At 42.7% G+C, this 27710-nt stretch overlaps 1 protein-coding gene across 1 annotated transcript; it reads left to right on the top strand.

Annotated features, from left to right (window-relative positions):
* Positions 1 to 26635, top strand: LOC136541647 (myosin-6-like). Its single transcript, XM_066533641.1, has 39 exons — positions 1 to 310; positions 1155 to 1283; positions 1575 to 1718; positions 2075 to 2220; positions 2302 to 2458; positions 2662 to 2720; positions 2851 to 3010; positions 3193 to 3342; positions 3423 to 3559; positions 3638 to 3784; positions 3885 to 3986; positions 5043 to 5100; positions 5220 to 5321; positions 5658 to 5695; positions 5765 to 5891; positions 13198 to 13365; positions 13442 to 13573; positions 14208 to 14317; positions 14401 to 14461; positions 15108 to 15285; positions 15382 to 15587; positions 16085 to 16204; positions 16634 to 16732; positions 18086 to 18295; positions 20167 to 20306; positions 20405 to 20513; positions 20681 to 20719; positions 20798 to 20878; positions 20978 to 21148; positions 21267 to 21416; positions 21741 to 21914; positions 23269 to 23421; positions 23495 to 23565; positions 23660 to 23759; positions 24174 to 24230; positions 25228 to 25284; positions 25358 to 25438; positions 25777 to 25862; positions 26123 to 26635. The coding sequence occupies exons 1-39, from the start codon at positions 308 to 310 to the stop codon at positions 26235 to 26237; spliced, it is 4527 nt and encodes a 1508-aa protein (XP_066389738.1). The 5' UTR covers positions 1 to 307; the 3' UTR covers positions 26238 to 26635.
* Positions 26636 to 27710: the final 1075 nt, after the last annotated feature.

Below are 27710 nucleotides of genomic sequence, written 5' to 3'. Positions count from 1 at the left end.
CGGTCCTCGCTCTCGCCTCCTCGCGGCTCGCTAGTCGCTAGGCGCCTTCCTCCCTGGAAGAAGAAAAAACAAACAAACACGAAACGCAGGTCCTAATCCAAATCTAGCAGCACGCTTCACGTCGCGATCCCGCGGACTCCACCCGCCCCCGCGGCGGCAGCGCGGATCCCGCAGTGGGCTCGCGCGTCGGCCACTCCGGCGCTAACTCCCCCCTCGCGGCGGCGGGAGGGCGGTAGCGGCGATCGCGCTAGCGGAGCCGCTTCTTCGCCCTCGGCGCCGCCGGCCTTGATCCGGCCCCGCCGACGGAATGGTACGTGCTGCGATTTGCTTTTCATCGGATTTATCTGTGCTTGTTATTGTTACTTGTGCTTTGTTTGGGTAGTAGCGTGTTGGGGACTGTCCCGCTTGATGAGGGCGCCTAAATGCCGGCTCGGTTCGGGGTGTTTCCACGGCGTTTGGAGAGTTCAAGCAGTTGTATCGTGCGATCATTGACATTGAGATATACACGTCTTATTGAACCGGGCATAATTTCGGGGAATGGTGTACCCAGGATATGAATCGGGGCAGCCTTTCGTTGTTCCTTCCTTCGTCTGGCCGTGATTGTGCAATGTGGTGAGGTTGGGGTCTCTGCCTCAGCCCCTCATACCGTCTTATGGTAGATTCTATCTTGTTCTTCTCACTGAGACACTCTGATCATCTCATGGAACATGATCAAGGTTTTTGTGATACTGCTGGGCTAGCATTAATTAAGAATAATTAGGACCTTTATTCTCTGTTTGGTTCATTATTTCTTCAATCAGTGTGCAAAAATGGGCACCTAAATCATGGGACAATGTCTATGGATGCTTTATATATACTTCTTTTCACGCTTTTAGTTTAAATGTGGGCAAGAAACTTAGGTTATGTGTCCTGTTGTCACCCAGATGTGGATCCTCATATGCCAGTTGTAAGTTCAAACACAATGGAATGATCTGATATTCAGGAACTTCTCAACTATTATTTTGTCAATAAATGTGTCTCCTCATTGTAATTTTGGATTGAGATATTGTAGTTGTTACTATTCTTTCTTCACTCATCGTCCTTCGTACTTGTTAGTTTACTGTAATGACTGGTTAACTGACATTAGTTGTGTTCTTGTGCATATTCTGTTGCAGGCATCCAAAGTCCACTTTACAGTGGGTTCTCATGTTTGGGTTGAGGATGCTGAGGTGGCTTGGATTGATGGGCTGGTGGAGGAGGTCCAAGGAGATGAATTAATTATAAACTGCACTTCTGGGAAGAAGGTCAGTTATTAGTTCCATGATAGGTTTCTCTTTTTATTTTCTGCCAAAAGTGACATTTTGTTAGTTTATCTCGTCCTGATGGTTTGTCACTTTCTATTCATGCTTTACTGAGGCTGTTGCAGCACTTTTCTCCTAAAATTCTTTTTTATGCCTCAGGTTAATTGTTTTTAAGTCTGAATTTGTTAATTCATGAGTGTCAGACTATACCGCTATAGCTTCTAATAGTAAATTAATTTATTGAAGTATATGGATAATGATAAATAAAAATAAATAAACATATTTTGGTTACAGGTTACTGCCAATGTCTCAAGTGTGTATCCTAAGGATGCAGAAGCGAAGCGCTGTGGCGTTGAGGATATGACGAGGCTAGCTTATCTTAATGAACCAGGAGTTCTACAGAACTTAAAGTCTAGATATGCAATGAATGAAATATATGTAAGTTGAGTTGTTCAACATATCAGCACTTTTCTTTTATTCTTTTTACTGATGCATACTTGGATCCAGTCCTGTGAGTTCTTGGTTATCTGACTTTTCAGTTCTTATATGCTCTCTAGGATGATAGTAGAGTTACTCGTTCAAATTACACCTCCTGGGTCCTGTCTGTATAGTGTTTATGTTTCATTGCTGTTCTTATTTTATTTGGTGTTAAGGTGTTTACTGTTTCTAGTTTCTATATTAGAGGAGTTTGGAATTCTGCAACATTGCATCTGTTTATATTTTATAATATGCTCTAGTGTACCGAACAACCTTGTGGTCTGATTTAACCGCTTAAAGATGTCTGTCCTTTCCAGACTTATACTGGCAACATTTTAATAGCTGTTAATCCATTTCAAAGACTTCCCCACCTTTATAACAATCACATGATGGGAATCTATAAAGGCGCAGAATTTGGCGAGCTGAGCCCCCATCCTTTTGCCATTGCAGATCGTGCATATAGGTGTGTTTCAACCCCCCAAGGAAAACTCGAATATTTTATGCATTTATCGTGTTGCATGTATCTGACATATCAACCATGCAGGCTTATGATGAATTATGGTAAAAGCCAAGCCATATTAGTGAGTGGTGAAAGTGGAGCTGGTAAGACAGAAAGCACTAAAAGTCTTATGCAGTATCTTGCATTTATGGGTGGTAAAGCTCAATCTGGGGGAAGGTCAGTGCAACAACAAGTACTGGAGGTGAGGGCTCCAATTTCTCTTCTTGCTCTTGGGAATATTAGCAACCCAAAATAGTGGATGTATGGATTATGAACTGGCATCTTGGAATGTTTGTAAGGGAGCAAGCTGATCGTTCTGCAGGATTGCATCAAACTCACATTTCACCAATCTTAATGTCATTTGTGTGTCTTATACTATCTAATCTATCTATTTGATTGATGCAGTCCAATCCTGTTCTTGAGGCATTTGGAAATGCAAAAACAGTCAGGAATAATAATTCAAGGTAATGAACTTAAAAAAACATGGTTATTATTTGCTTTTTTCTGTTTCCAACAGTTGGCATTTGCTCATTTAGCACAATCTTTTTTATATTTTCCTCATACTTTTTCGCTTTCTTTTATCTTATTACGCAGTCGTTTTGGCAAATTTGTTGAGATTCAGTTTGACAAGAATGGGAGGATCTCAGGAGCTGCCATAAGGACTTACCTCCTAGAAAGGTCTCGTGTCTGTCAAATATCTGATCCAGAAAGGAATTATCACTGCTTTTACATGCTATGTGCTGCACCACCTGAGGTAAAAAATTCAACATGGCTACAAACCAAATTCTAAACTACAACTTTGTAAACAATATAATATATGGGGCAACTGTGTTCCCAGCCTACTACATTGTAGTACTACTTTTCTTTTGATGATGTAGATTTTGCCATCAACTGTGTCTTCAACTTTTGATCTGTGTTAAAATGTTGCTGTTGCAGGACCGTGAGAGATATAAACTGGCAGATGCCGCATCATTTCACTATCTTAACCAGTCTAGTTGCATTAAGCTTGATGGGATGGATGATGCTTCAGAATATATCATAACTAGGAGGGCAATGGACATTGTGGGCATCAGTTCTGATGAACAGGTATGTACATGTGTACGGTTGAAATTAATTTATTTTATCTGAAGATATTTGCTTATAACTTCTATTGCCATTTCGTGCAGGATGCAATATTTAGAGTTGTCGCTGCTATTCTTCATTTGGGCAATGTGGAATTTTCAGAAGGGAGTGAAGCGGATTCTTCTGTACCCAAACATGACAAGTCCCAGTTCCATCTTAGGACAGCTGCAGAGCTTTTCATGTATTAGTCCTTTCTTGTGCTCCCTCCGTAATATTAGCTTGTCATCTTATGCATGACATGCATTTGACAACATTTCAGGTGTGATGAGAAGGCTCTTGAGGAATCTTTGTGTAAGCGAGTTATGGTAACACGTGGTGAAAGTATTGTGAAAAATTTAGATGCACGAGCAGCAGCTCTCAGTAGAGATGCATTGGCCAGAATTGTTTACTCTCGTTTGTTTGATTGGTAAGTTCTCACATTGTCAAGCAGTTGATTATTGTTGCTTTATAGTATGTTACTTCGGTAACATAAAAAGATAATTCACTTATGTTGCTGTTTCTTTCAGGCTTGTAAATAAGATAAATACTTCAATAGGACAAGATCTAAGTTCAAAGCTTCTGATTGGTGTACTGGATATATATGGTTTTGAGAGTTTCAAGACAAACAGGTGCTTAACTGGTATGCCTTTGCGTTTAATCTTCTGTTTATCTTTATCAATGTCTTAATATAGTGTAATACAGTCACAGCAGCAGTTTTTTTATTGGATAGTGGATATTGGTGACATGTTCAAACTATGTTTGCTGCAATACAAAGCCATTCCATCTATTTTGAAGTTAAATCAAATGGCTTGTATTTGGATTATTTGTTTCATCACACATCTCAAGTCTTTTGAATTAGTTCAAAATGGAAATTGTTGATTATGTAACATATAGGTCATACAATGCCAGTTAAAACAATGGCCTTCATGTGCTTAGAACGTAACATATTTTTTCTGCCTTTTAACTAAAAGTGTAGTAGTATCAGCATATCTTAGGAGCTTTTCTCCTAATCTACTTTTTTTTTGGAGTGGCTCTTTGGTGTTGCAACATTTTGAGGGAACTCCAAATATATGAATAAAAAGCAGAGTGCATATTGTGACAATCATTCAATATGCATGTTGAATTTCACTTTTTATATAGCAATAGGCTTTATTAGGGGAAAAGATCCTCCATGTTGCTTTAAAAAGATTCATCGCTTAAGTTGCTCTTTTGTAAAGCGGAAAATATAGCTTATTTGACCAAAGAGTAATTCATATATGTGACTACAGGCCCAACATGCTAAATCAAATTCACATATTGAAAGTTTGGTAATTGTGAAGATTCAAAAGAATAAAAGGGATATGTAGCTATGGTCTTGACTCACAACACTTGCCGCACAAAAGAAAACCTTAAGGGAAACCAACATCATGTTGTTGTTGACATGAATGGGGACTCTGGGTTCAAAATTTGGCTGGAATATGTGCTCTTCTTTTTAGAGGGTGCAGCATGTAGTTTCTGCAGCTAATGGCTGCACTGGTTACGGTGATGCATAGTAATAACGAAGTTATATACTCTCCTTATTAAGAGCCTTAAATCTTCCATAACTCTACTTAGCGAATGTTGTGTATGACATGAAACCATCTTGTTATCTTTTGATGATACGAAACATAACAATTGTTATATGGTGATATTATGACATGCCTCAGTTTCGAGCAGTTTTGCATCAACTTAACTAACGAGAAGCTGCAACAACACTTTAATCAGGTTAGAGAATGAAAGTCTCAGTTCTTGAGAATGTTCTGCATTCTATGTTTTAGCATCGTCAAATAAAATTTGTTTTGTGTCATTATGTGTAATCATTCTTTTATCTGTTCCATGAGCAGCATGTGTTTAAGATGGAACAAGAAGAATATACAAGGGAAGAAATTGATTGGAGTTATATCCAGTTTGTAGATAACCAAGAGATTCTTGATCTTATTGAGAAGGTGAACAACATACAGTGTTCTTTGCAATGCTTTCTTTTATTATCCATATATATTTATTTTCTGCATTGGTATGATCGTTTTTGCACCAGTGTGAATCTGTGACATTTTCTTTGACCTGCCTTCAGCTAGTTATTGCCTTCTTTAATTACTATTGTAGACTCATGTAACCTAGGATTGAATGTGGAATTATCTGATACCAATAATTATTGAACAAACTGGACGGGTCTGAGTTCAATGTGCAAATTTTTTAACCATCTAGAGATGTTAGTTAAAAATTTCCATTGTAGTTTGGCTATACTGTGAGATTGCATTTTTGACATCTTTCTTTCATTACAGAAACCAGGGGGTATAATTGCTCTACTGGATGAAACTTGGTAAGTAAACCATGAATATCTTGTTTGTAGTTCTGAGCCTTTCTAACATTGTCTTGTTTTGTGCTTCAGCATGTTGCGAAATTCAACCCATGAAATATTTGCTGAAAAGCTGTATCAAAAATTTAAGGGGAACCCACACTTCAGTAGGCCAAAGTTCTCACGGTCTGATTTCACTATTCACCACTATGCTGGAAATGTAAGGAACATACTTGTTCTGTCTGCCCTACTATCCTTTGAAAGAATAATTCTTACATTCTTCACAAAATGTAAGATGCATTCATTGTGGATTTTGTGACAGTGTGACATATGATTACGTACATTATATTAGATTGTATTCTCTGTTCCAAATTATAGGTCACTTTAGCTTTGCCCTAAGTCAAATTTCTCTAAATTTGACCAAGTTTGTTGAAAAAATATATTAACACCTACAAGTTCAAATAAACAAACTATCAAGACATTTTTTTCCTCGAACACACATGAGAGCTGCATATCATTTATTAAATAAGAAGGATAAAGGGTAAACAACCCCGGTTACACCAACACCCACACACCCAAAGGATCACAACATTTCATATGCATCTTTTTGCTATAAGTACACACGACCTGGAACGACCTAGCCCCTAGGAACAAGGTCCGACAAGAAAGAGATCCCTCGCGCTCCAGCCAATGCCCAAAGTTGGGCCTCGTCCTCACATTTGTTCCTATGTTTCCAAAGTGTCCAAGCCTCTAGGATAATGAGGGAGTTGATGCTTCGTTGCAATTGTCCATCGACCATCTCGTCAGCTCTATACCACTAGTCCTCAAAAGAAGCATCATTGATCGTCGGCGCTAGAGCTTTGCAGCCCAAAGCAAATTAGGAGGGAGAACCAGAATTGCCTTGCAAACACAGCTAGTGAGCAAGTGATCAATTTTTTTTTTTTTTTCGAAAACGCAGGAGAGCTGCGCATCATTATATTAAGAAGAAAGAAAGGGGCTAGAGCCCTACAACACACACCACACACAACCCCACACAAATAACATTCGCGCCTGGCAAGGACAGAAGGCGACCAAACACTATGACTAAGCTAACTACCAAAGAGAGGGGCTGTCAAAGATGACAGACCCTGGGCTCCTGCTACACTCCACAACCGGCGCTCATCTCCAGCAAGGGAGAGAGCCCGACCAAGGTTGGGGGTAATTCCATCAAAAACGCAACGATTCCGGTGATTCCAAAGAGTCCAAGCACCAAGCACAATAAGAGAGTTGAGACCTTTTTGCATTAATCCACTTGTTGCTCGAATAGCCTTTTCCCACCATATATCAAAGGAAGAATCAGAAGGCTGTGGTGACAAGGAGTGTAGGCCGACCTGTCTCAAAAGGAGATACCAAAATTGTCTAGCAAAGACACAGGAGACTAGGAGGTGGTTGATAGTCTCATCCTCCTGATCACAGAGAGGGCAGTGCACAGGATGAGGCAGCCCACGACACGCAAGGCGATCTGCTGTCCAGCACCGATTGTGGGCCACTAACCAAAGAAAAAAACGACATTTGGGCGGTGCCCAGGTTCTCCAAATCCTCTCGTATGGACCAAACTCAGTAGATCCCTGGAAGAAACCCTCATAGGCAGACTTGGCTGAGTATTTCCCACTAGCAGAGAAACGCCATATGTGGACATCTTCAACATGAGGCTCTAACTCAAAATTGTACAGCAAATCCCAGAGATGGAGGAAGTCGACAATAACACCTACAGTGCGGGCTCCCTTAATATCCAAAACCCAGCTGCGACCAGTAAGAGCTTCCTGTACCGTACGTTGCTTCACCCTTCTCTTCGGGATGGCTTCGAGTAGTCTCGGTGCAAGGTCAGCGATACACTGTCCATGGATCCAACGATCAGTCCAGAACAAAGTGTGATTCCCATTGCCCACTTCCGATATAACGGCTATCGAGAAGAAGGCATAAACTTGGCCCGGGATCTGAATAGGAAGGGCTGCCCATGGGCGCTGAGGTTCAGTTTTTTTCAACCAAACCCATCTCATCCTTAGTGCCCAACAAAGATGCTTGAGGTCAGAAATGCCAAGCCCACCTAGTTCAAGTGGACGGGTAACCTTTCCCCAAGCCACAAGACAGTGTCCTCCACGAGCATCTTTGCGGCCCCTCCAAAGAAAACTTCTCCGCAGTTTGTCCACGGCTTTAATTGCCCATGGTGGGAAATCAACTGCCATTGCCAAATAAATAAGCATGGCTGTGAGGACAAACTGCACCTGAATCCTTCGTCCTGCCCGTGTCATGAGGTCTGCTTTCCATCCCGGAAGCCGATCAGCTATTCTATCTATAATAGGTTGGATCTGTTCCTTAGTTAACTTCTTGAGAGAGAGAGGCAACCCCAAATATTTGCAGGGAAAATCCATGAGCGCACAGGGGAGAAGTTGCTGTACCAAGGCCAGTTCTGTATGCCCACACCTGATTGATAACACATTGCTTTTCTGCAAATTGGTTTTGAGACCTGAAGCATCACCAAAAAGTTGGAGGATGTTCATTATGACAGCAATATCCGTTGCCTCCGGCCGGAGAAAAAGAACCACATCATCGGCATAGAGAGATATACGATGTTGAAGAGTACGAGATGATAGTGGCTGCAACAAAACAGCAGCGGCTGCCTTGGCTACCATATGTCCCAACACATCCATAACAAGAATAAAAAGCATGGGTGATAACGGATCACCTTGCCTTAGTCCTCTCCGGTGAGAAATACGCTCCCCAGGTATTCCATTCAAAATTACTTGAGTAGAAGAGGAGGAGAGTAACCCGCTGATTATGTCCCTCCAGATTTGGCCAAAGCCTAAGTGCTGCAGAACCTCAAGCAAAAAGGGCCAAGAAACTGAATCAAATGCCTTTGAGATGTCTAATTTTAGAAGGATTCTAGGCTGCTTTTGTTGATTGAGAAATCTTGCCGTTTGCTGAATGAGCATGAAGTTGTCCTGTATGAAACGCCCTTTAATAAAAGCACTTTGATTGGGAGACACCATCTGCTGCAGCCGACATGCAAGTCGATTCGCCAACATTTTAGTGATCAACTTAGCAAAACTATGTACCAAGCTGATAGGCCGAAAGTCTTGTGGCTGCTCAGCTTCCTCCTTTTTGGGTAGAAGAGTGATGTAAGCTGCATTAAGCACCTCAAAACCAGCAAATCTCCTACACCATACAGCAGAAACTGCAGCCATAATATCTTTCTTTATAACCGGCCAGCAAGCCTTGTAAAATCTGCCAGTCAAACCATCTGGACCGGGCGCTTTGTCCGGAGGCAGCTGCTTAATTGTTTTCCACACCTCTTCTTCAGTAAAAGGGAGCTCAAGATCAGCCAAATCATGGGAGAGGATCCCAAGCGCATCAAGGTTGATAGTACGCGCTCTGTCCAGGCTTGTCCCAAGCAAGCCCTCATAGAATTCATCTAACAATCTTGCTTTGTCTTCATGTTTGGTGTAGATCTGGTCACCTGAAACCAGCTTGCCTATGAAGTTCTTCCTCTTGCGGTGACGGGCATGGAGTTGGAAAAACTTTGTGTTGGCGTCCCCATCACGTACCCAATCAATTCTTGAGCGAAGACGGGCAATTGTCCGTTTGAGGGATGCAAGAGCAAGGCAATGCTTCTTAAGATTGTTTTTCAGCCAGTCTTCTCTTGGTGAGAGGGTGCGACTGTCCTGGGCGATCTCCAGCTGATGGAGGATTTCACGGGCAAGGGCTAGCTGAGAATTAACGTGACCCACTGATTTATCACTCCAACTCTGTAAAGCTTTAGTGGCAGCTTTGAACTTGAGGTTCAAGGTGGAGAAAGGACAAGGACCAGCCGGCACTGAGGCCCAAGCAGCTGCTATAGTTTCCTGAAACCCCTCAAGCTTAGTCCAAAAAGCTTCAAAATGAAAGCGTCTGCGACCTGATTTATTATCCTGAAGTCCAAACAAAAGAGGGCAATGGTCTGAGTCCTCCGAAGCCATGCTTTGCAGCAGACAGTTTGGGAAAAGATCCTCCCAGTCCACTGAACAAAACACCCTGTCCAGCTTTACCAAAGTAGGATTATTTTGCTGATTTGACCATGTATACTTCCGACCATGTAGAGGAATTTCCTTGATAGCAAGATCATTAATTAAACGTCTGAAACGACCCATCATTGCTCGGTTATAGTTATCATTATTCTTGTCTTCCTCTTTGTAAATCAAGTTGAAATCGCCAACAAGAACCCATGGATCAGGACAGCCCCCTCTGATATCTCTCAGTTCCTGTAGAAACTGGATTTTCTCATCCATGCCCTGAGGACCATACACACAGGTTAACCACCAGGAAACACCATTAACCGGGCATAGTTGAACAGTTACGCTGTTGTTATTCACATGGCAGGCCCCTGCAGTACCAAGATGACGACGCCAAGCAACAAGAATACCACCGCTAGCACCTACAGAGGGGAGCTCAGCAAACTCTGAGAAATCAGTCCCCAGAGCAGACAGGATCACTCGCCTGGCTGACGTAGAGATTTTTGTTTCCTGGATGCACACAATATCTGACCGGGAAGCTTCCACAAGAGTGCGGAGAGAATCTTGCCTTGCTGTAGAATTGAGGCCCCTTACATTCCAAATTAAAATTTTAGCTGGATCCATTACAAGATTGTGAAAAAAACGACCAAGAGCACAGACCAGAGCAGCTTATGTGGCTACTACATCTTCACCAACTTGATCATCATCCTCACAGAACTCGGGGATGGACCAGTTGAACAGGGCAGCCAAACCAATCAGATGGACGTCAGGAAGTGGGTTTTCAAAAAGCTTACAATACTCCTCTTCAGCCTGCTGACAGACACCATTCTGCTCACTAATGATTTCCAGCGAGCGCATAACCTTCATTTTCGACCGCCTTGCCCAGTCCACCGGTTGGAACTCAGCCACTGCCCCCGCAAGACGTCGACTACGCCGTGGAGTCTCACCAGGTGGCAGAGCTTTTGCGCGACGTTTGCTGATGGTGGGGACTGGCAGCAGGCCTGCTGTCCGACGGGAGAGGTTGCTGATGAAGGTGTCGTGGTTCAAAGGCGTCGCGGCTGGGGACGGAGCCGGAGCTGCCACATCCCCCGCCGGTATACACGGAGATTTGGCGGAGACCTCGGCCTCCAGCTCTATCGTCGGCGCCAACGTGGAGCTCTCTGGAAGAGCAGCCCCGCGCGGGCGAGAGCGGCGACGCGAGTAGACTTGTAGCGGGTTCGCAGAGCGTTTGCCCAAACCCGGAGGCGAACTCAGAGACCTGAACTCCGGTGGGGGAGAGGTCCATGGGGAGCCAAGAACAGCCGGCGACCTTGGGGGATTTTCTTCAGTGGCCAAGCCTGAGGTGGGGTGCGGCGGTAAGCATGGTGAGGCCGGCAAGATTAGGGGATTCCCCTCCGTTGCCTCACCATGGCCCATGACGAAGTTGTCAGCGATTGGGCCTTGCGCCTCATCAGGTCCAGGACCAGCCCCATCCATCAGCCCAGGAGGAGCAACATTTGCCGGGCTAGGCTGGACCAATTCAGTCATCAAATCAGCCGCCGAGCCCTTCATCGAGGGAGTCAACTCGTCCCCCAATCCCTGCTTGCCGATTGGCCGCGAAACTTCTTCATTAAGGCGTATCCGGTGGGCAGTAGACGTTGCCGCGCCGACCTTGGGCGTTGAGGTCGATTCAAGGGCTTCAATTAATGGCACGTCGCGCACGTCGCGATTCCCCCGCGAGTTAAGACGCGGCTCCTCTGTTCCAACGGCTGGAGTGGAGGCTGCTGCCGAAGGAGTAGCTTCCACGTAGGAGTCGCAAGAAGCCGTGGGGCCCAACCGCACCCAGACCGGCCGCCGCCCCGAACCGCCGCGGAAAGCATCAGCACCGCCCGCCGGACCCGAATTTAACTGCGGGGAAAGAGACCGGACACGGCGCGCCACCGCGGCCCCGTCAGGGAGGACTAGCAGAAAGCTAGCCGGGGAGGCACGACGAAGGGCCAGCGGGTCATCTTCAACACCCAGCCTCAAGGCGATCACCGCAGCCAGCTCCTCAACCGCCGCCGCCTCACCGATGACAGAGATGAACACGGCCCTTGATGCCTCCGGAGGGAGGACCATTTGCTGGGAACCATCAGCTGGCGGGGACACCGGACGAGCCGTACTCGATGGGCGACGGTTACGCGGCCGGCGACGCCGCCGACGACGCCTAGACCCAGGGTGGTGTTCCGCCTCATGGCGCACCAAGTCCTCGGGCGGATGCAAGACGATGGCGTCAGCTGACCCTGGAGCCGGGGTGATCCGCCGCCAAACCGGGACGCGCAGAGCCGGCCGTCGACGAGGGGCCGCCCGCCAACGACGCCCAGACCCAGGGTGGTGCCCCGCCCCAAGGCGCACCAAGTCCTCGGGCGGATGCGAGACGAGGGCGGCAGCTTACCCCGGAGCCGGGGTGATCCGCCGCCAGACCGGGACGCGCGGTGCCGGCCGTCGGCGAGGGGCCGCCTCGCCGCAACTAGTGGCGCCGGGGCACACGTAAGATCGGTGTCCCAGGGCCTTGCAATGGAAGCATCTAGTCTTCTGGCGGCACTGGGCCGCGCTGTGCGCCTGCGAGAAGCAGTTGAAGCACAGACCAGCGAGATCGGCCGGAACTTGACGACGGGGGCGAACCACGCGCCGCCGCCGGCGTCGGGCGGCGCGGGACTCGAACTTTTGCCATCCCTCTGCATCGGGAGCTGCAGCACGACGGGGCTGGGCGTAGGCATGGCGCCGAGGAGGAGGGGCCCTCTGGAGAACCGCCGTGGGGCCTCTAGAAGCACCAACCGCCGCGCCCCGCTGCGCAGCAGCCGCCGCGGACGCCCCAACCGCCTTGGGCGCGCCAGCCGCCGCTGACGCCGCCGAGGAAGCAGGTCCCGTGGAGGACAGCACGATATCGCGGTAGGAGCGAGGGGAACCATCGGAACTTGACGCCGACGGGTAGTTGTCGTTCCACCGCTCCCGCTTGGAGCGGCCACGAGGGACGAACGACGCCGCGTGAGGGGACAAGGTGGAGGTGGAAACCGACGCCTGAGGAGAGGAGGAAGGAGCGCTGGCAGTCGTGGAGGTGGTCGCCGGACCCGGGGCGGGCGCCGGCGAGGGGCTGGGGGGAGGCGGGACGTCTGTATTTTCTTTTTCTTTTTCACATAGTGCACAACTGCACATATGGAGATATTTTTGCAGATACATGTTTTGTAATGTAAATGCACTGAATTTTTTAGGTATACTAGTGCATAAATGATAAACCCAACTTACATGTAGATAAAGGATGTAAGTTTAGAATAATTCCCCTTTTCTAACACGTCAATAAGCAACTTTTCAGCTTATGCTTTGTTCCTGTCGCTGGCAACAAAATCACTTACTGCACATGATGCATACATTTAACCTGGAGATGAATTAGTTCTGTGGTGCCATCATATCTTTCTATAATTGAATGGAGTATCCGAGTATGTGGCACAATATTATAAACACCGTTTTCTGCTTATGCAGGTTACGTATCAAACAGATCTGTTCTTGGATAAGAACATTGATTATGCTGTGAATGAGCATCAAGTTTTGTTACATGCTTCGAGATGTTCGTTTGTTTCCAGTCTTTTTCCACCTTCTGAAGAATCAGCTAAATCTACGAAATTTACATCGATAGGTTCAAGCTTTAAGGTAAAACAGAATGTTGCTTGTCCCATCTTTTATAGCTTTGTTATCAGGAAACTTATCGTTTCTGATAATATTACAGCAACAATTACAAGCTTTGCTGGAAACTCTGAGTGCAACAGAGCCACATTACATCCGCTGCATAAAGCCCAATAATGTTCTCAAGCCAGCGATTTTTGAGAACAGTAATGTTCTCCAGCAACTTCGATGTGGGGTAAGACATTGTCACAAGTATTTTCACTGGAAATACATGTTTTGACAGATATAGAATGGTTGAATAGAAAAATAAGGACAGGCTTATTCTTGTAAATCAAAATTATTTTGAACCATCTGCCCTTCTTCCCTATTTAACCATATATGGAGGGTGCTAAACGTTTGTTCATTTGAACTGATCTAAGGACAAAAGACAATCATGTGGATAAAACAGTATACAGCATACAGGTACTACTGTCCCAAAAAGAGTGCACATTAGATTTGTCAAAAGTATTTCAAGTTTGACTAAATTTATAGAAAGTAGTGTCAGCAATCATGGTTCCAAATAGGTATACTATAAAAATACATTCCATGATGAATCTAATGACACTTATTTGATATAATAAATATTAGTATTTTTTTTGTATAAAACTGGTCAAATGAAGATGGTCTTGACTTAGCGCTGTAGCTAGAAGTGCACTCTTTCTGGGACTGAGGGGGTATGTTATAAAATATCGACTTTCTGCGGTACACATGATAGTGGTATGCCCAGGGATTTTTATGCTTTTAAATCTTGCTCTTAATGCAGTTTTTTTATGAACTAGCTGTTGAAGATAGAGATGCTAAACTGATACATTACCTAATCTTGTAAACAGGGAGTATTAGAGGCAATAAGAATAAGCTGTCTAGGATATCCAACAAGGAGGAGATTTGACGAATTTGTTGACCGTTTTGGTGTTTTACTACCTGAAGTTCTTGGTGAAAGGTATTCTTAATACCTTGATCTGGTCTTTTGCATTTTGGTTTCCATTTTGATCTTACAGTTTGTACTTACTGTTACATTGGCAGTTATGATGAAGTTACTGCTACAAACATGCTTCTTGAGAAAGTCAATCTCACAGGCTATCAGGTCAGTACAAGTGACTGAAATTAGTAGTTTTGATGTGTTTAAATCAATCAACTTTATCCAATAGTACTATTTTGGTCTTTCTTTGGCTTCTCTACTGTTTCCCTTTATTGTGATTCAACATATTTCCTGTATTCTCGTAATCTTGTAAATGCTAAGGCCCTGTTTGGAATAGGATTTTTTTTCTTGTTCCTGCGTTTTTCCTGCGAAATTAAACTGATTCATGTGAAATTCCTTCATGATTCCTGTAAAATTTATGTGTTCCAAACAGGCCCTAAAAGGGCACTCCAGTAAGCAGTTCTAGTTGAATGGTATATACTTTCTTGCCTCAGCCTTTATGTTGCTCCCAGAAAAATCCCGTGTGGAGGTTAGTTCTACTTTAGTTTTATGGTTCGATGGCTTAGGAGATTGGGTCAATTTCAACCCAAACAATGGACATGTTGTCTTGATGTCATGAGAAAAATATTTGCAATTCCTCAAAAATAAAGTCGAGGACAACCTTGTATATATTTTGTCGTTGCATCATGGGAATTGTTAATAAGAGAAACATTAAGTGCAATGCAATATCTCCATCCTCATCTGGACAAGTTGCTGCTTCTGTAGTTCTAGCTTTAATATGCTAATTTGAATTAATCTTTGTAATTTACAGATAGGGAAAACTAAATTGTTTTTGCGTGCTGGTCAAATGGCTGAATTAGATGCTCTGAGAACTGAGGTCTTGGGCCGTTCTGCTAGTAAAATCCAGAGAAAAGTACGGTCATACTTGGCTCGCAAAAATTTTATTCAACTGCGAATATCTGCTACTCAGCTCCAAGCTATTTGCAGAGGTACATCTTAAATAGTACTGAAGATAAAAAAAATGTTTTAGTAATATCTCTGATTTTGAAGTGGAGATAATGATTGCTGAACTGTGATAACTGAAGGACAAATTGCAAGACATTATTACGAAGATCTCCACAGGGAGGCTGCTTCATTGACCATACAAACCTGCTACCGTATGCACTTTGCAAGGAAGAACTACAGAAATCTCTGTACTGCATCAACTACTATCCAATCTGGTCTACGTGGTATGGCTGCTCGCAAGGAACTCCAGTTCCATCAGCAAACAAATGCTGCGGTGATCATTCAGGTATGATCTCAGGTCTTCTTTTTAGTTTCTTTAAATTGAAAGCATCTAATTTTCAGTCATCCATTCAAAGTCTTATCATTTTTTGTATAAATAAATGGTTTGGATCATGCTACTAGGGCAGTCAAAATATGATTATGTTTGCTTATGTTTTCATATCCATATTCAATTATTGACTAAAGTCATGTTTACCTAGGGATTGTTATATCTTTTTCTGCGCCTCCATTTCCTGAATAAGTTTGTATTTACACTTATTATGATTATAATAATTTTTAAGTACATGTTTTATTACTTTCCTCTATGCCACAAAGAAATTACCAAGTTAAGAATTCCAGATGACTTTCTTTTTAATCTCCAGTAGCTTTATTTCTTCAAGTATCGTTATTCAATCAGACGCCTGTTCAAGCCTGTGCATCTGTATCCATATTTTACTAATCACTCTTTTACTTCATTTATGGTCCAATACATCAACCTCACTTTTACTGATTTGTCCTCCACAGAGTTTCTGGCGTAGTTATGTAGCACGCTCTCGATTCATGAGCTTGAAGAAGGCAGCCATTGCTACCCAATGTGCTTGGAGAGGAAGAGTGGCCAGAAAAGAGCTTCGGAAACTTAAAATGGTAAGAAGCTCTGTTGTAAATGACCTGACTATATTTTACTTTATTAGTTATTGGTGCGCTTTTGCAGTATTTCTTTTAATTCCAATGTCTATGCATAAGAGATGTCTGATGAATTATCAAAAAAGGTGTACACATCATTACGTTATCGATTGACAACTGGGTATATATACACATGAAAATGAGGCCATGTCTTCATGGGCCAAACTTGATTTATAGGCCAACTCCTTATGGAGTTATGGTCAGTAAAAGCTTATGGTCCTTATGGGCCAACTCATCTGCAATTGCACCTAATGGCCATAAGTCTAGCCATTACACTTCTGGTACTCTGGAGCCTGGATCAACAATGGGAACTGAGTTAGAGTTATGTAAACTAATCATTGTTTAAACTACATTATCTACTAACTTCACCTTTCTTTTTTGTATTTTCAGGCTGCTAAAGAAACCGGTGCTCTCCAAGCTGCCAAGAATAAATTAGAGAAGCAAGTTGAGGAGCTCACGTGGCGGCTGCAACTAGAGAAACGCATGAGGGTAAAGTTTTAGTTTACTTTATTTGGCAGATGCTCTTGCTTTCTGTATTTGCATGGAAGGGACATTAAAAAAAATTGACCAACCAAGGAAACTCCACCCCTGCTGACCACACAACATATGTATTATGACCTATAGACCCAACTTTTCTGAATGGGTCCAAAATATGCAGTTGCTAGAGCACATGAATGCACTTAAGTGGTTTTTTGCAAACTGTGGTTATCTTAATTTTTTTATTATTTATCATTCTATTGTATACAGTTAGCTTCTAAAGCCAACTAGTTCTTTTCCAGTTCCAGCCAGTTTGAAGTTGATTGTTATCTAAGGATGCAAGTGGATTGGATTGGCTTGATCCAATTGTCTCATCCTAGCCCATTTTGTTTACTGAATATATAAACAATGTATCAATGAGTTAGGAAGTGCACGGTATTTAATGGAGATGGTCGATCATCTTACATGCCTATTGTAATTGTTCACTGCAAATTAGCTATCTATTGTCTGAATTTCAGTATTACTAGTACAATATAGTAGTACCTCCCAGTTTTGTGGTAAACTTTATCCGTTTAAGCAAGGTTAATTTAAAACAGATATGTAACTTTGTAACATGGACTGTAACTGTTGGCACAACCTAGGTCAATAAGGGCCTGTTTGGTTCACCACTGAGGAGAGCCTGGCTGGTATCTACCAGCCAGACTGCGCAGGGACAGGCCAAAGGCATGCAACCACCTGTTGTTTGGTTCACTGAATCTAGAAGACCAGGCATGCACTTGTTTGGTTGGCTGCATCGATATATGTTATATTGCGTTGAAACAAAAAAAACACATATTAAGATAATATTTATTTTGCTTGAATCGATTGTGTAGTACTCCCTCCGTTCCAAATTGTAAGTCGTTCTGGCTTTTCTAGATACATAGCTTTTGCCATGCACCTAGATATACATTATGTCTAGATGCATAGTAAAAGCCATGTATCTAGAAAAGCCAGAACGGCTTACAATTTGGAATGGAGGGAGTACTTATTTTCAACATATTAAGCCTTAATTTACTTTGAAATACATTAATATGCCTTAAATTATGCTAATTCATCATTAACCTGCTAATACATTGCATCCCGTGAGCCTGGCTCTGGAGAAATGGGTCTCATTCTCGTTCCTGGAGAGCCAGGCTCGCTGGTCCCTTCTGCACGCCGCGGGACAGGCCCAAACCATCGCCCAGGCAACCAAACACAGCACACCTGTGTCCATGGAGCCTGGCTGGTGTAGATACAGGAAACCAAACACGCCCTAAAAACATTCATATTAGCTCTAGTCATCTAATGCCTCTGTAAGTACCTTATGTATGTTTTCCCTGCCTGCAGACTGACATGGAAGAAGCCAAGACACAAGAAAATCGGAAGTTGCAACAACAATTGCAGGAACTGCAATTACAGTCCAAGGAGACCAAAGATCTGTTGAAAAGGGAACGGGAAATTGCAAAAGAAGCGCTGGAGAAAGCTTCGTTAGTACCAGAGGTCCAAGTTGATACAACTCTTATTGATAAACTCACTGCTGAGAATGAGAACCTTAAGGTATGTATGGTGAATGAGTTTGCTGTTCATTGCATCAGATTTGTTCATCTGCTAGTGTAATATATTATTGAGAACCTTCAAATTGAGTGAAATGCATGTTGCATAATGCTACATCATAAATTTGTGCTAAGGAGTTAAAGGAAAACTTATTTGATGAGAATTGAAGTACACTTTGTAGACTGCAATATTTAGTATCCTACTATGAGAAATGCTAATGAGCTGTGCTCCGAAGCATGCTAATCCTCCATTTGGTTGATGGTGCTGCTGCCTTGAGCAGACCAGGAAACTTTAGTCTCGAATGGGAATAATTTATTTTTGCAGGTGCTTATGGAGGCTTGAACCATATGAAACCATATTGTTTGAACATAACCATGTTGCTACAAGTCGTGGAATTGTGCTTAAATATTTTTCTCTCGAACATGCAAGAGATTTGCGCATCATTTCATTAATTAAGAGAGAAAAATAAGAAGAAAAAGTACAGAGGGAGAAGAATCCCCCTCCCCAAAGGGAAACACTAGACCAGAGCAACTAGCCTTCCACAACTAACAAGACCTGTGACTATGGGACACAAGGCCAAAGAAACTAGTGTAGCACAGGCAAAGTGACAAAGAGTACCAACAAAAAAAAAGGGCGTACCAACAAAAACTTAGGGAAAAATTTAACCCACAACAAGCGACCCAGCCAATAGCTCCTGGAGTCCTTTTGCACCAGCAGAGCACTATAGGATGCATTCATTTGTCATTGTCTGCAATAAATTGTGATGCTTGGACTTGCACCATTAAAGACACACCCATTTCTGTGCTTCCAAATTTCCCAGGCCGCCAGGGAAATGAGTGTATCAAGCCCTTTTTACATCCCCTTAGGTACCTTGATTGCCTGGTACCACCAACTTGAAAATTTGCTAGTAGAAACCGGGCTGATGGAGCTCAACCCCAATCTCTGAAAAATAATAAACCAGACCTGTCTAGCAAAGACACAAGATATCAAGAAATGCTGGATGGACCTCTCCTGCCTGATCGCAAAGACGACAGGACGCTGGATGAGGGAGTCCTCTCTTTGCTAGACGATCACCAGTCCAGCATCTGTTGTTGATTGCAAGCCAGATGAAGAACTTGCAGTTTTGAGGAGCCCAGCTCTTCCAAATTCTTTTCCATGGAGCAAAGTGAATGGAGCCACAAAAGTAAGCATTATAGGCTGATTTGCTAGAATAAATACCAGACCTGGTGAGCTTCCATCGGTGCTGATCTTCAACCTCCTCTTGCAGCAACATACTATCAACCCAATCCCATAGCAGGAGATACTCAGGCCTGGGACAGAGAGTGTACCTTTAATGTCTGAGACCCAACGGCGGGTCTCCAAAGCCTGTGCTTAAATATTGTTGATGCGAATTAGCCTAGTAACTTTAGTTGTCTGTAACTCAAAACATAAGCATGGTCTGTGTTGACCATTAAATTGATAAATTGTATTTTTGGATTTTGAATCCACTATAGTCATCTCCAGGTGCTTATCTGTGATTTTTTTTACTAATCTACTATTTTATTTTGGTTTCCCAACATGGTTTCGACACCAATATAAAAACAACCACCATTCAACCATCGTATCGCCTTGGAGAAACTTCCCAATCTTACCTGGTGAATTCTAGCAAATGGTCATGGTGAAATGCTCATCTTTTCCTTGTAGCCCTTGCTTTCAGGAAAGCTAACAAATGCTGATTGGAAGTGCCTCTTGATCTATCTTAGTTCTTTCACTGAAGCTTGTGATATCATCTGGCCTATAAATTCATTTATTTTCCTTTCATTTACCTCTTTCCTATCTTTCCTTTATATTACTACAAAAGATGGTGACATGGCCCTGTTGTTTTAAACTTTTAGGCTTTAGTGGGCTCTCTTGAGACCAAAATTGATGAAACAGAAAAGAAGTTTGAAGACATGAAGAAAGCAAGGGAAGAGTTGCTGAAGAAAGCTACAGATGCCGAGTCAAAGATAAATGAACTGACCAACACAATGCTAAGGTTGGCGTTGTCTACATATGTAATCTTTTTTTATGCTGATGCATCATGTACATGTTTTACGGATTGCATTGAAAATTGTCTGTTCTGCATGGTGGCAGTTTTCAAGAAAAGGTAACTACTATGGAAGCAGAAAATCAACTACTTCGGCAGCAGGCGCTTTTGCGTACTCCTGTTAGAACAATACCTGAAAACGCATCTCCGAAATCTGTATGCGGTCTCTCCATTCCTTGAGTCATACAAACATTTTAGTACAAATGTTCACCTGTTGGTGTTTTCTTTTTTGTATTTCTACTTCTGCATATTTTACTTGTTAATATTTTATAAACTACACATTTTCATTGTTGAAATGTTTCAATGTCTTTCTACCTTTGCAGAATTTGACTAATGGCAGTCCACGCATTGATGAACAAAAGGTCAGAAGCATATAATATATTCAATTGCCAACTACCAGTTCTGTTATGTTTGAATCTAAAATTTATCACTCTCTCCAGACACCTCATGGAACTCCTCCTGCTCCCAAAGATTATGGGAGCTTTGGACAGCCTAGAGCATCCTTTTTTGAGAGGCAGCATGTATGTTAAAACTTTCATATCTGTATGTTTTAAACCATTTAGTGTGTTTATAGGACGATATAACATGTGAAGCTCCCTTGAACCATATACTTTTTGCAGGAGAGTGTTGATGCACTTATAAACTGTGTTAGTGAAAATATTGGCTTTAGTGAAGGAAAGCCGATTGCTGCAATAACCATATATAAGTGTCTTGTTCATTGGAAGATCTTTGAAACAGAGAAAACAAGTGTTTTTGATCGGATTATTCAAATCTTTGGTTCTGCGATGCAGGTATCCTGTGCTTTGTGTTCTATATGTTTTTTACAAGGATCCATGTTCCACAAACATTTTTTCCAAGTTATATCTCAGTAAATTTATTCTTCAACGATTGATGTTGTTTGTATTTCAGAAACACGATAGCAATGAGGATCTTGCATACTGGCTATCAAATTCATCAACTTTATTGATCATGCTTCAAAAGAGCCTAAAAGCTGCTGGCTCAACAGGAACTAGTCCACAGAAAAGGCCACAGACTCAATCATCATTCCTTGGGAGGATGGTACGTTTAATCAATTAGTTGACTCACATGGTCTCCTCTTTTCTCAAACGCATGCCTGTCCTCTTGACAAGAATCAATATTGTAATTTTGAGTACATTTTTACGTAAAAATAAAAGGTTTTCATTGAACATGGAGTAAGTGGGGTACAAGGTACAATAATTTGGAACACTTCGCTCTGGTGCATATTTTGTTGTTTATGATCCAAATTCTTCATAGTGCCATCTGGACAGGATGTGTTCTGAATCTGAACATGCCATAGTTTTGTTATTCTCATTATATAAGGTTGGCACTTGATGACCGCATCTGCTGATGTCATTTTTACAGGTATTCCGCTCTTCAAACATCACAGTTGATATGGACCTTGTGCGCCAAATCGAGGCGAAGTATCCTGCTTTTCTTTTTAAGCAGCAACTTACAGCATTTGTGGAAGGCTTATACGGTATGATAGGAGACAATGTGAAGGAAGATCTTTCTTCATTGTTGGCATATGCTATTCAGGTATCTTACTTACCATGTGATCTTCATTGGTAACCTTGTGTCAATCGTTTGTGTTAGTAACCTTGGGGATTTGAGAAGATCACTCCATTAATGGAGATAGCTATATATACAGAGAGACTCATGGGCCATATGGGCCTATAGTAGATAGGCCTTCATACACTTAGCAACACCCCCCCCCCCCCCCCCCCCCCCCCCCCCCCCCCCCACTCAATATGGAAGTGGAAGATCTGAAGCATTGAGTTTGATCAAGTGAAGCCGATGCTGCTCTTGAGTCTGTGCTTAAGTGAAAAAGTTGGCCAACTGCAACTCAGAGGGCAGTAGGGCACATACTGAAGAGCAAAGGTTTTCTGGCCTTCATACACTTAACAGATTGCACACTCCCTCTAGGCTAATATAAGAATGTTCTTTAGGATGTACATCTTTGTTTTGGAAAGTCCCCAATTCTCTGATCATCCTTGTTGCTAAGGAGATTTGGAAGCATTGTAACGATTGCATCTTCAACTCGGTCTCACTTGACATACATAGAGTTGTAAGGGATATTGTATAGGAAGGTGCTTTGTGGTTCGCTGCTGGAGCAAAGCACGGCTATTTGAATTACTCTTGGCCTCTATCTAGGTCCTGAGTTTGTTTAGGTTGGGACGTTGAGTTGTCGTAGTTTGAGGCAGTTGCGCACGTGTTATAATTGGTTGAGTGGTGTGGTGTATTGCTGGGTTTGTACGTGGTTCTTATTTTCTTCTTGAATGAAACAGCTCTCCTCCGTATTTGAGGGGGGGAAAGTCCCATTTTCTTTCTTTCCTTTTGACTAGGCTAACATTTACTGCTCCCAATTATTTTCCAGTTTCTGACTTTCAGTGCCTTAACTGCATGGGCTAGGTCTTAAGTTTGCAACCTAGGACAGTTGGGCTAGGTCAAGTCGTGTTGTTCGCTATGTGCAGAGTCTTGAGTCTGTGTAATAGCCTCACTCATATTTGGTTCCTGTATGAGTGAGGATCCTGTTGGGGACCACCCCACCTCTCTAATACAATGAAAACAGCTCTTCTGCTTTTTTTAAAACAAAGACTTTCAGTGCCTTCACCTGCAAGTACTTGCTGTGCTTTTAGTTTTTTTTTTTCCTCGCATACATAGGAGAGCTGTTAAAAAAAACCCCACACCTACATTACATGCACTCCTTTGACTATTAACTACATCTACCGAGCTACCGAGTCAAAATTGGCAGCTACATCAAGCTGCACCAAACCTCAAGTTCCCACTAAACGCCATAGCTGCCCTTCCTCCAATACCTTCAGAGGATGAGCTGTTGCTATGTTTTTAGTGTCTTCATTAGTTAAACTTTTGGATCACGTTGTGAGTGCAGGTCCCAAGAACTGTGAAAGCTAGTATGGTGAGAGGCCGTTCTTTTGGGTCATCAAGTTTGCCAAGGGGACGTTCATTTTCGACTCAAGGTAGTTATTGGCAGGCGATAGTCGACAATTTGAGTGAACTCCTGAAAATTTTGCAAGACAACTGTGTAAGCTTCAACTTATTTGACATATCTTCCCTATAACTCTGGGTATTGTTCTAAACATCTGCTGAACTTCTAGGTCCCATCTATTTTTATCCGGAAGATATTTACCCAGGTTTTCTCATTTATCAATGCACAACTTTTCAATAGGTAAGTAAGTTATATGCTGACTTCAGCCATCTAGTGCTTTGCCATTTTTCTCCAATGCATAGATTGCTTACTATGTCACAACACTGTTCTGCAGCCTTCTTGTACGTCATGAATGCTGCTCTTTCAGTAATGGAGAATATGTGAAACAAGGATTGGCACAACTAGAGGTGTGGTGTGGAGAAGTCAAGCCAGAGGTAATCATACATGTGCAGTTGCTGCAACCTGAGCTTTTCTGTAACAATTTCCTCAGATGCACGTTGTTGATATCTTTTTTCTGTAGTTGCATAAGCCATAATGTTAAAAGTTAAAATGAGTTTTGAATTCATATGTACCCTAGATACATATTTATTTGCAGAATTTAATGCAATAGAGGGGGTTCTCTTGTGAGGTGGAGCAAAATTGTCCATTATACTTGCATCTCTTGGGTGCGATATATGCTCATCTTGTAAAACCCCTCTATTTTCCCTCTCTAATCTTGCGTTCTTGCCATCATTTTACAGGACTATTATATCATTGTATTTCTCATGGCTCAATATGGAAATGCAAATATAAACATTAAATATGCATTTTGTTTATTTTGCTCCCACCTAACTGTTATATGCTAACAGTATGCAGGATCTGCGTTGGATGAACTCAAGCATATCAGGCAAGCTGTCGACTTCTTGGTATGTGACTTTTATTTTAGTTCCAGTCTTTACTATCTTGGACAGCTCACCTGAACAGTTTGTTCAGACCTATGCTTATAGACTGTCCAAATCGTATAAAACATGGTTAGATAGTGTGAACTGTGAAATTGTTAAATAAGTAGCAAGATATAGTATTGACTTAGTCATGGTTGGTGTTTCCAGATTGTTGAAGGTGTCACATTTTTACATCATACCTGAATAGAGGGAAGTGAGTATAATAGCTTTCTAGAGTGGATCTTTTTTTTTAATTGGAGAAAAAGGAAAGACACCAATGTTCTGTTGTGGATGCTTTTTCTGGTCATGTTTGCAGGCACTGTATGTGTGTAGCTGTTAGCAGCAGAGCATCACACCTGGTCTGGCGACCATGAATCCATGATACATTAGTTGGATGTTGTCAGGGATAGATTGTTAGTTTGATTTAGTTAGGTGTAAAATATTTATTTAGCTTTGAGGGATGGTCCTTGCATGCAATCTCCTGATTTGGTTCAATCCCTTCAGCCACTGCTTTCTTTCCACTGTGTCCCGATCCCGAACAAGGAGTAATCAGCTTCTTCTTCTTTTTTTTTGGGGGGGGGGGATGGTAGGCTCCTCTGCGAGCTGATTTACAGCTTCTACTTTGTAAATAGAGCATGTTCTTTCCAAATCTATATTGCTACTGGAATAGTTTGAACCTGTACATACCAAACTCATACCACTTCCTATTGGGCAGTATAGACCACTTTTGGGATGTTGCCCTTGACAGTAACGTTAAGTCAGTCCCTAACATATAATGGCCTGCACTTCTCCCACATGTTCAAGAAAAAGAAGACGGTCCCTAATTAATATTTTCCGCTTGGTAAATTTGACACAGGCATTTATTGCAGCTGATGGTTATATTTTGTGTCTCCTTAAAGAATATGCAATTTGAATTCTCATTATGCCAATACTGATATATGAATTCTCAATACAACAATACTGATATATTTATGTTGTCTAGGTCATATTCAAAAAGTTCAGGATTTCATATGATGAGATTGTCAATGATCTCTGCCCAGTAAGAGCTCTCTGTCACACACACAACCCATGTTCTTATTCACTCACACTAAATCTATTCTGGTATTTTGCAGGTACTAAGCGTGCAGCAGCTTTACAAAATATGCACTCAGTACTGGGATGACAAATATAATTCAGAGAGCGTGTCAGAAGAGGTAACAAGGGAAAATCATTTTCTTATGCTAAAAGTTAATAGTTATAGTCAGTTTCATTCCACCCTGGATGCAAATGGAATGCCATAAGCACAATTTCTGCAAGCAGTTTTATGGGAAATTTATTTGGATTCTAAGTTCATGTAATATGGAATGGTACAGTTTCGAATATAAGTCATACCACTTATGTTCGGTTAAATGTTATTTCGTCCAAATTTCACCGTTTCTCTTGTACCCTTGTTTCTGCTCTTTGAATTTGACATTTTTCCTATTCATAGCATATAGAGCAGCCAACTAGTAGCAGCCTAGTGGGTGCTGATTGATTTGCTACTTGACTGTAGGTCCTTGAGGAGATGCGAACATTGATGACCAAGGAATCAAGCCAGGACACTCTGGAGAACACCTTTCTACTGGATGATGAAATTAGGTGTGTAGAGGATTTAATGCGCCATTATTATGTTGCTTGGTGCAAGCGGTAGAGTCTTACCGCCTGTGACCGGAAGGTCCTGGGTTTGAGTCGCGGTCTCCTCGCATTGCACAGGCGAGGGTAAGGCTTGCCACTAACACCCTTCCCCAGACCCCGCACAGAGCGGGAGCTCTCTGCACTGGGTACGCCTTTTTTTTATTATTATGTTGCTTGCATGATTCCGAGGATGTGCTTAATCCTTGACATTTTACTTTCTGTAGCATGCCCATATCACTTGAAGAGATAGCAGATTCTATGGATGCCAAAGAATTTCAGAATGTTGCCCCACCACAAGAGCTTACTGCAATTCCTGCCTTTCAATTCTTGAAGAGCTGAGCCCTGGAAGGGCTAGGCCTACGTTGCTGCACGGGCATACGCAGATACATCTAGATTCTTCCATCAGATGTAAAATTCAACCGGGTTTCCCTTCTCCTTGTGCTATGTAATTATTTTTTGTCCTTATAGGTTTGTTTGCTGTCTCAAGTTTCAGTTGGCTCGGTTGGGAATAGGCAAGTTGTAAGTTGTTAGTTGCGGTTGGGATAGGTTTTTTGTTCTGCCTCCTGAGACGCGTGTGTGCAGCACACTTAGACTGAAATCCTCGTATTTTCGTTGTATAACGGTAGCAGCTAGAAATCCGTTGAAAATCATTCTTTTATCCAAATTTGATTGGATTTGGTTCTGCAGAGAAATGTGAATAACTTGTATAGTTAAATTATTATATGGAAATATGTGTTCTGGAATTGTCTGTTCTGTGTTTTTCAAAAAAAGTTTTTTTTTTTTTCATTTGAGCGCTGTTTTACTTCGCCCTCTTTACATGTCCTTTCCTTTTGTTTTCCCCTTTTTAATTTGTGCAACTAAAGCAGCAGTTAGAAATTTTAACCTGGCCTGGTTGGTAATTAGCGCTGGTTGCCAGCTTAATGGAGGTACTAGCCTGGTACAGGCAACTGTATTTGCCTGGCATTAGTGGAGGTAATTAGCACCATTTAGTCTTTTCTCTATTTTTCCCTGAAAACAACCGAGAGAATGTTGCGCGGAAACGCTGCAACCCGAGCGTCCGACGGATTCCAGGCTCACCTCAACTACTCATTCTCTATGTTAATTCTTATTCACTCATTTCTTAGCCTCCACCAACACCACCTCCTGCCTGCCTCGTCTTTACTAGCATCTGCTCGCCCCACTCCATCCCGCCGCGCCTCCTCTCACCGTGCCCTGTGCTTCCCTATATCATGTTGCACCCCATCGCCGGCTGCGCACACGCCACATCCCCTACGCACTCCACTCCACCTCGCCGGTCACGTGGCCACGGCGTCACCGGGCCACCACCAACCCGATGTCACCAGTAGGAGGTCGTCGTCGACCTAGACATCGTCTCTTGCAGCCAGCCGAAGACACCACGGCATAAAGGGAAGTCCGGTGGCGAGGTGTAGGTTGAGCCGTTGTTCTTGACGTCCTCCTGATCGGAGTTTGCTGGCTATTGTAGTTCCCCATCAGGTAGGCCATGGCCGCCGATGACGTTGTGTTGAAGTGTTTCAGGTATTTTCAGTCATGTTGCAAGCCTATATTTCAAGTGGTTCAATTGTTTCAGATGTATGTTTCAAGTGTTTCAAATGGATGTTGCAAAAGTAGATCAGTTGCATATGTTGCAATGGTTGCACACGTATATTGCAAGCTTCTGTTCCCAAACGTATGTTGCAAGTGTGTGTTATCTGGATGTTGTATATGTTTCACACATATGTCGCACATATTTTATCTGGATGTTGCATATGTTTGCAATGGTTTTCAAGTGTTTTTATGTGTTTCACACCTATG

This window comes from Miscanthus floridulus, chromosome 3, assembly GCF_019320115.1.
Source record: "Miscanthus floridulus cultivar M001 chromosome 3, ASM1932011v1, whole genome shotgun sequence".
Lineage (NCBI taxonomy): Eukaryota > Viridiplantae > Streptophyta > Magnoliopsida > Poales > Poaceae > Miscanthus > Miscanthus floridulus.
The sequence above is the reverse complement of the archived record's forward strand: the minus strand, read 5'-3'. Positions and strand labels throughout refer to the sequence as shown.

Excerpts from the sequence above, each read along its gene's own strand:
- LOC136541647 (XM_066533641.1), top strand. Across the intron at positions 15,588-16,084 it reads ATGCTGCGGTGATCATTCAG|AGTTTCTGGCGTAGTTATGT; the intron begins GTATGATCTCAG and ends TGTCCTCCACAG. Across the intron at positions 18,296-20,166 it reads CTGAGAATGAGAACCTTAAG|GCTTTAGTGGGCTCTCTTGA; the intron begins GTATGTATGGTG and ends TTAAACTTTTAG.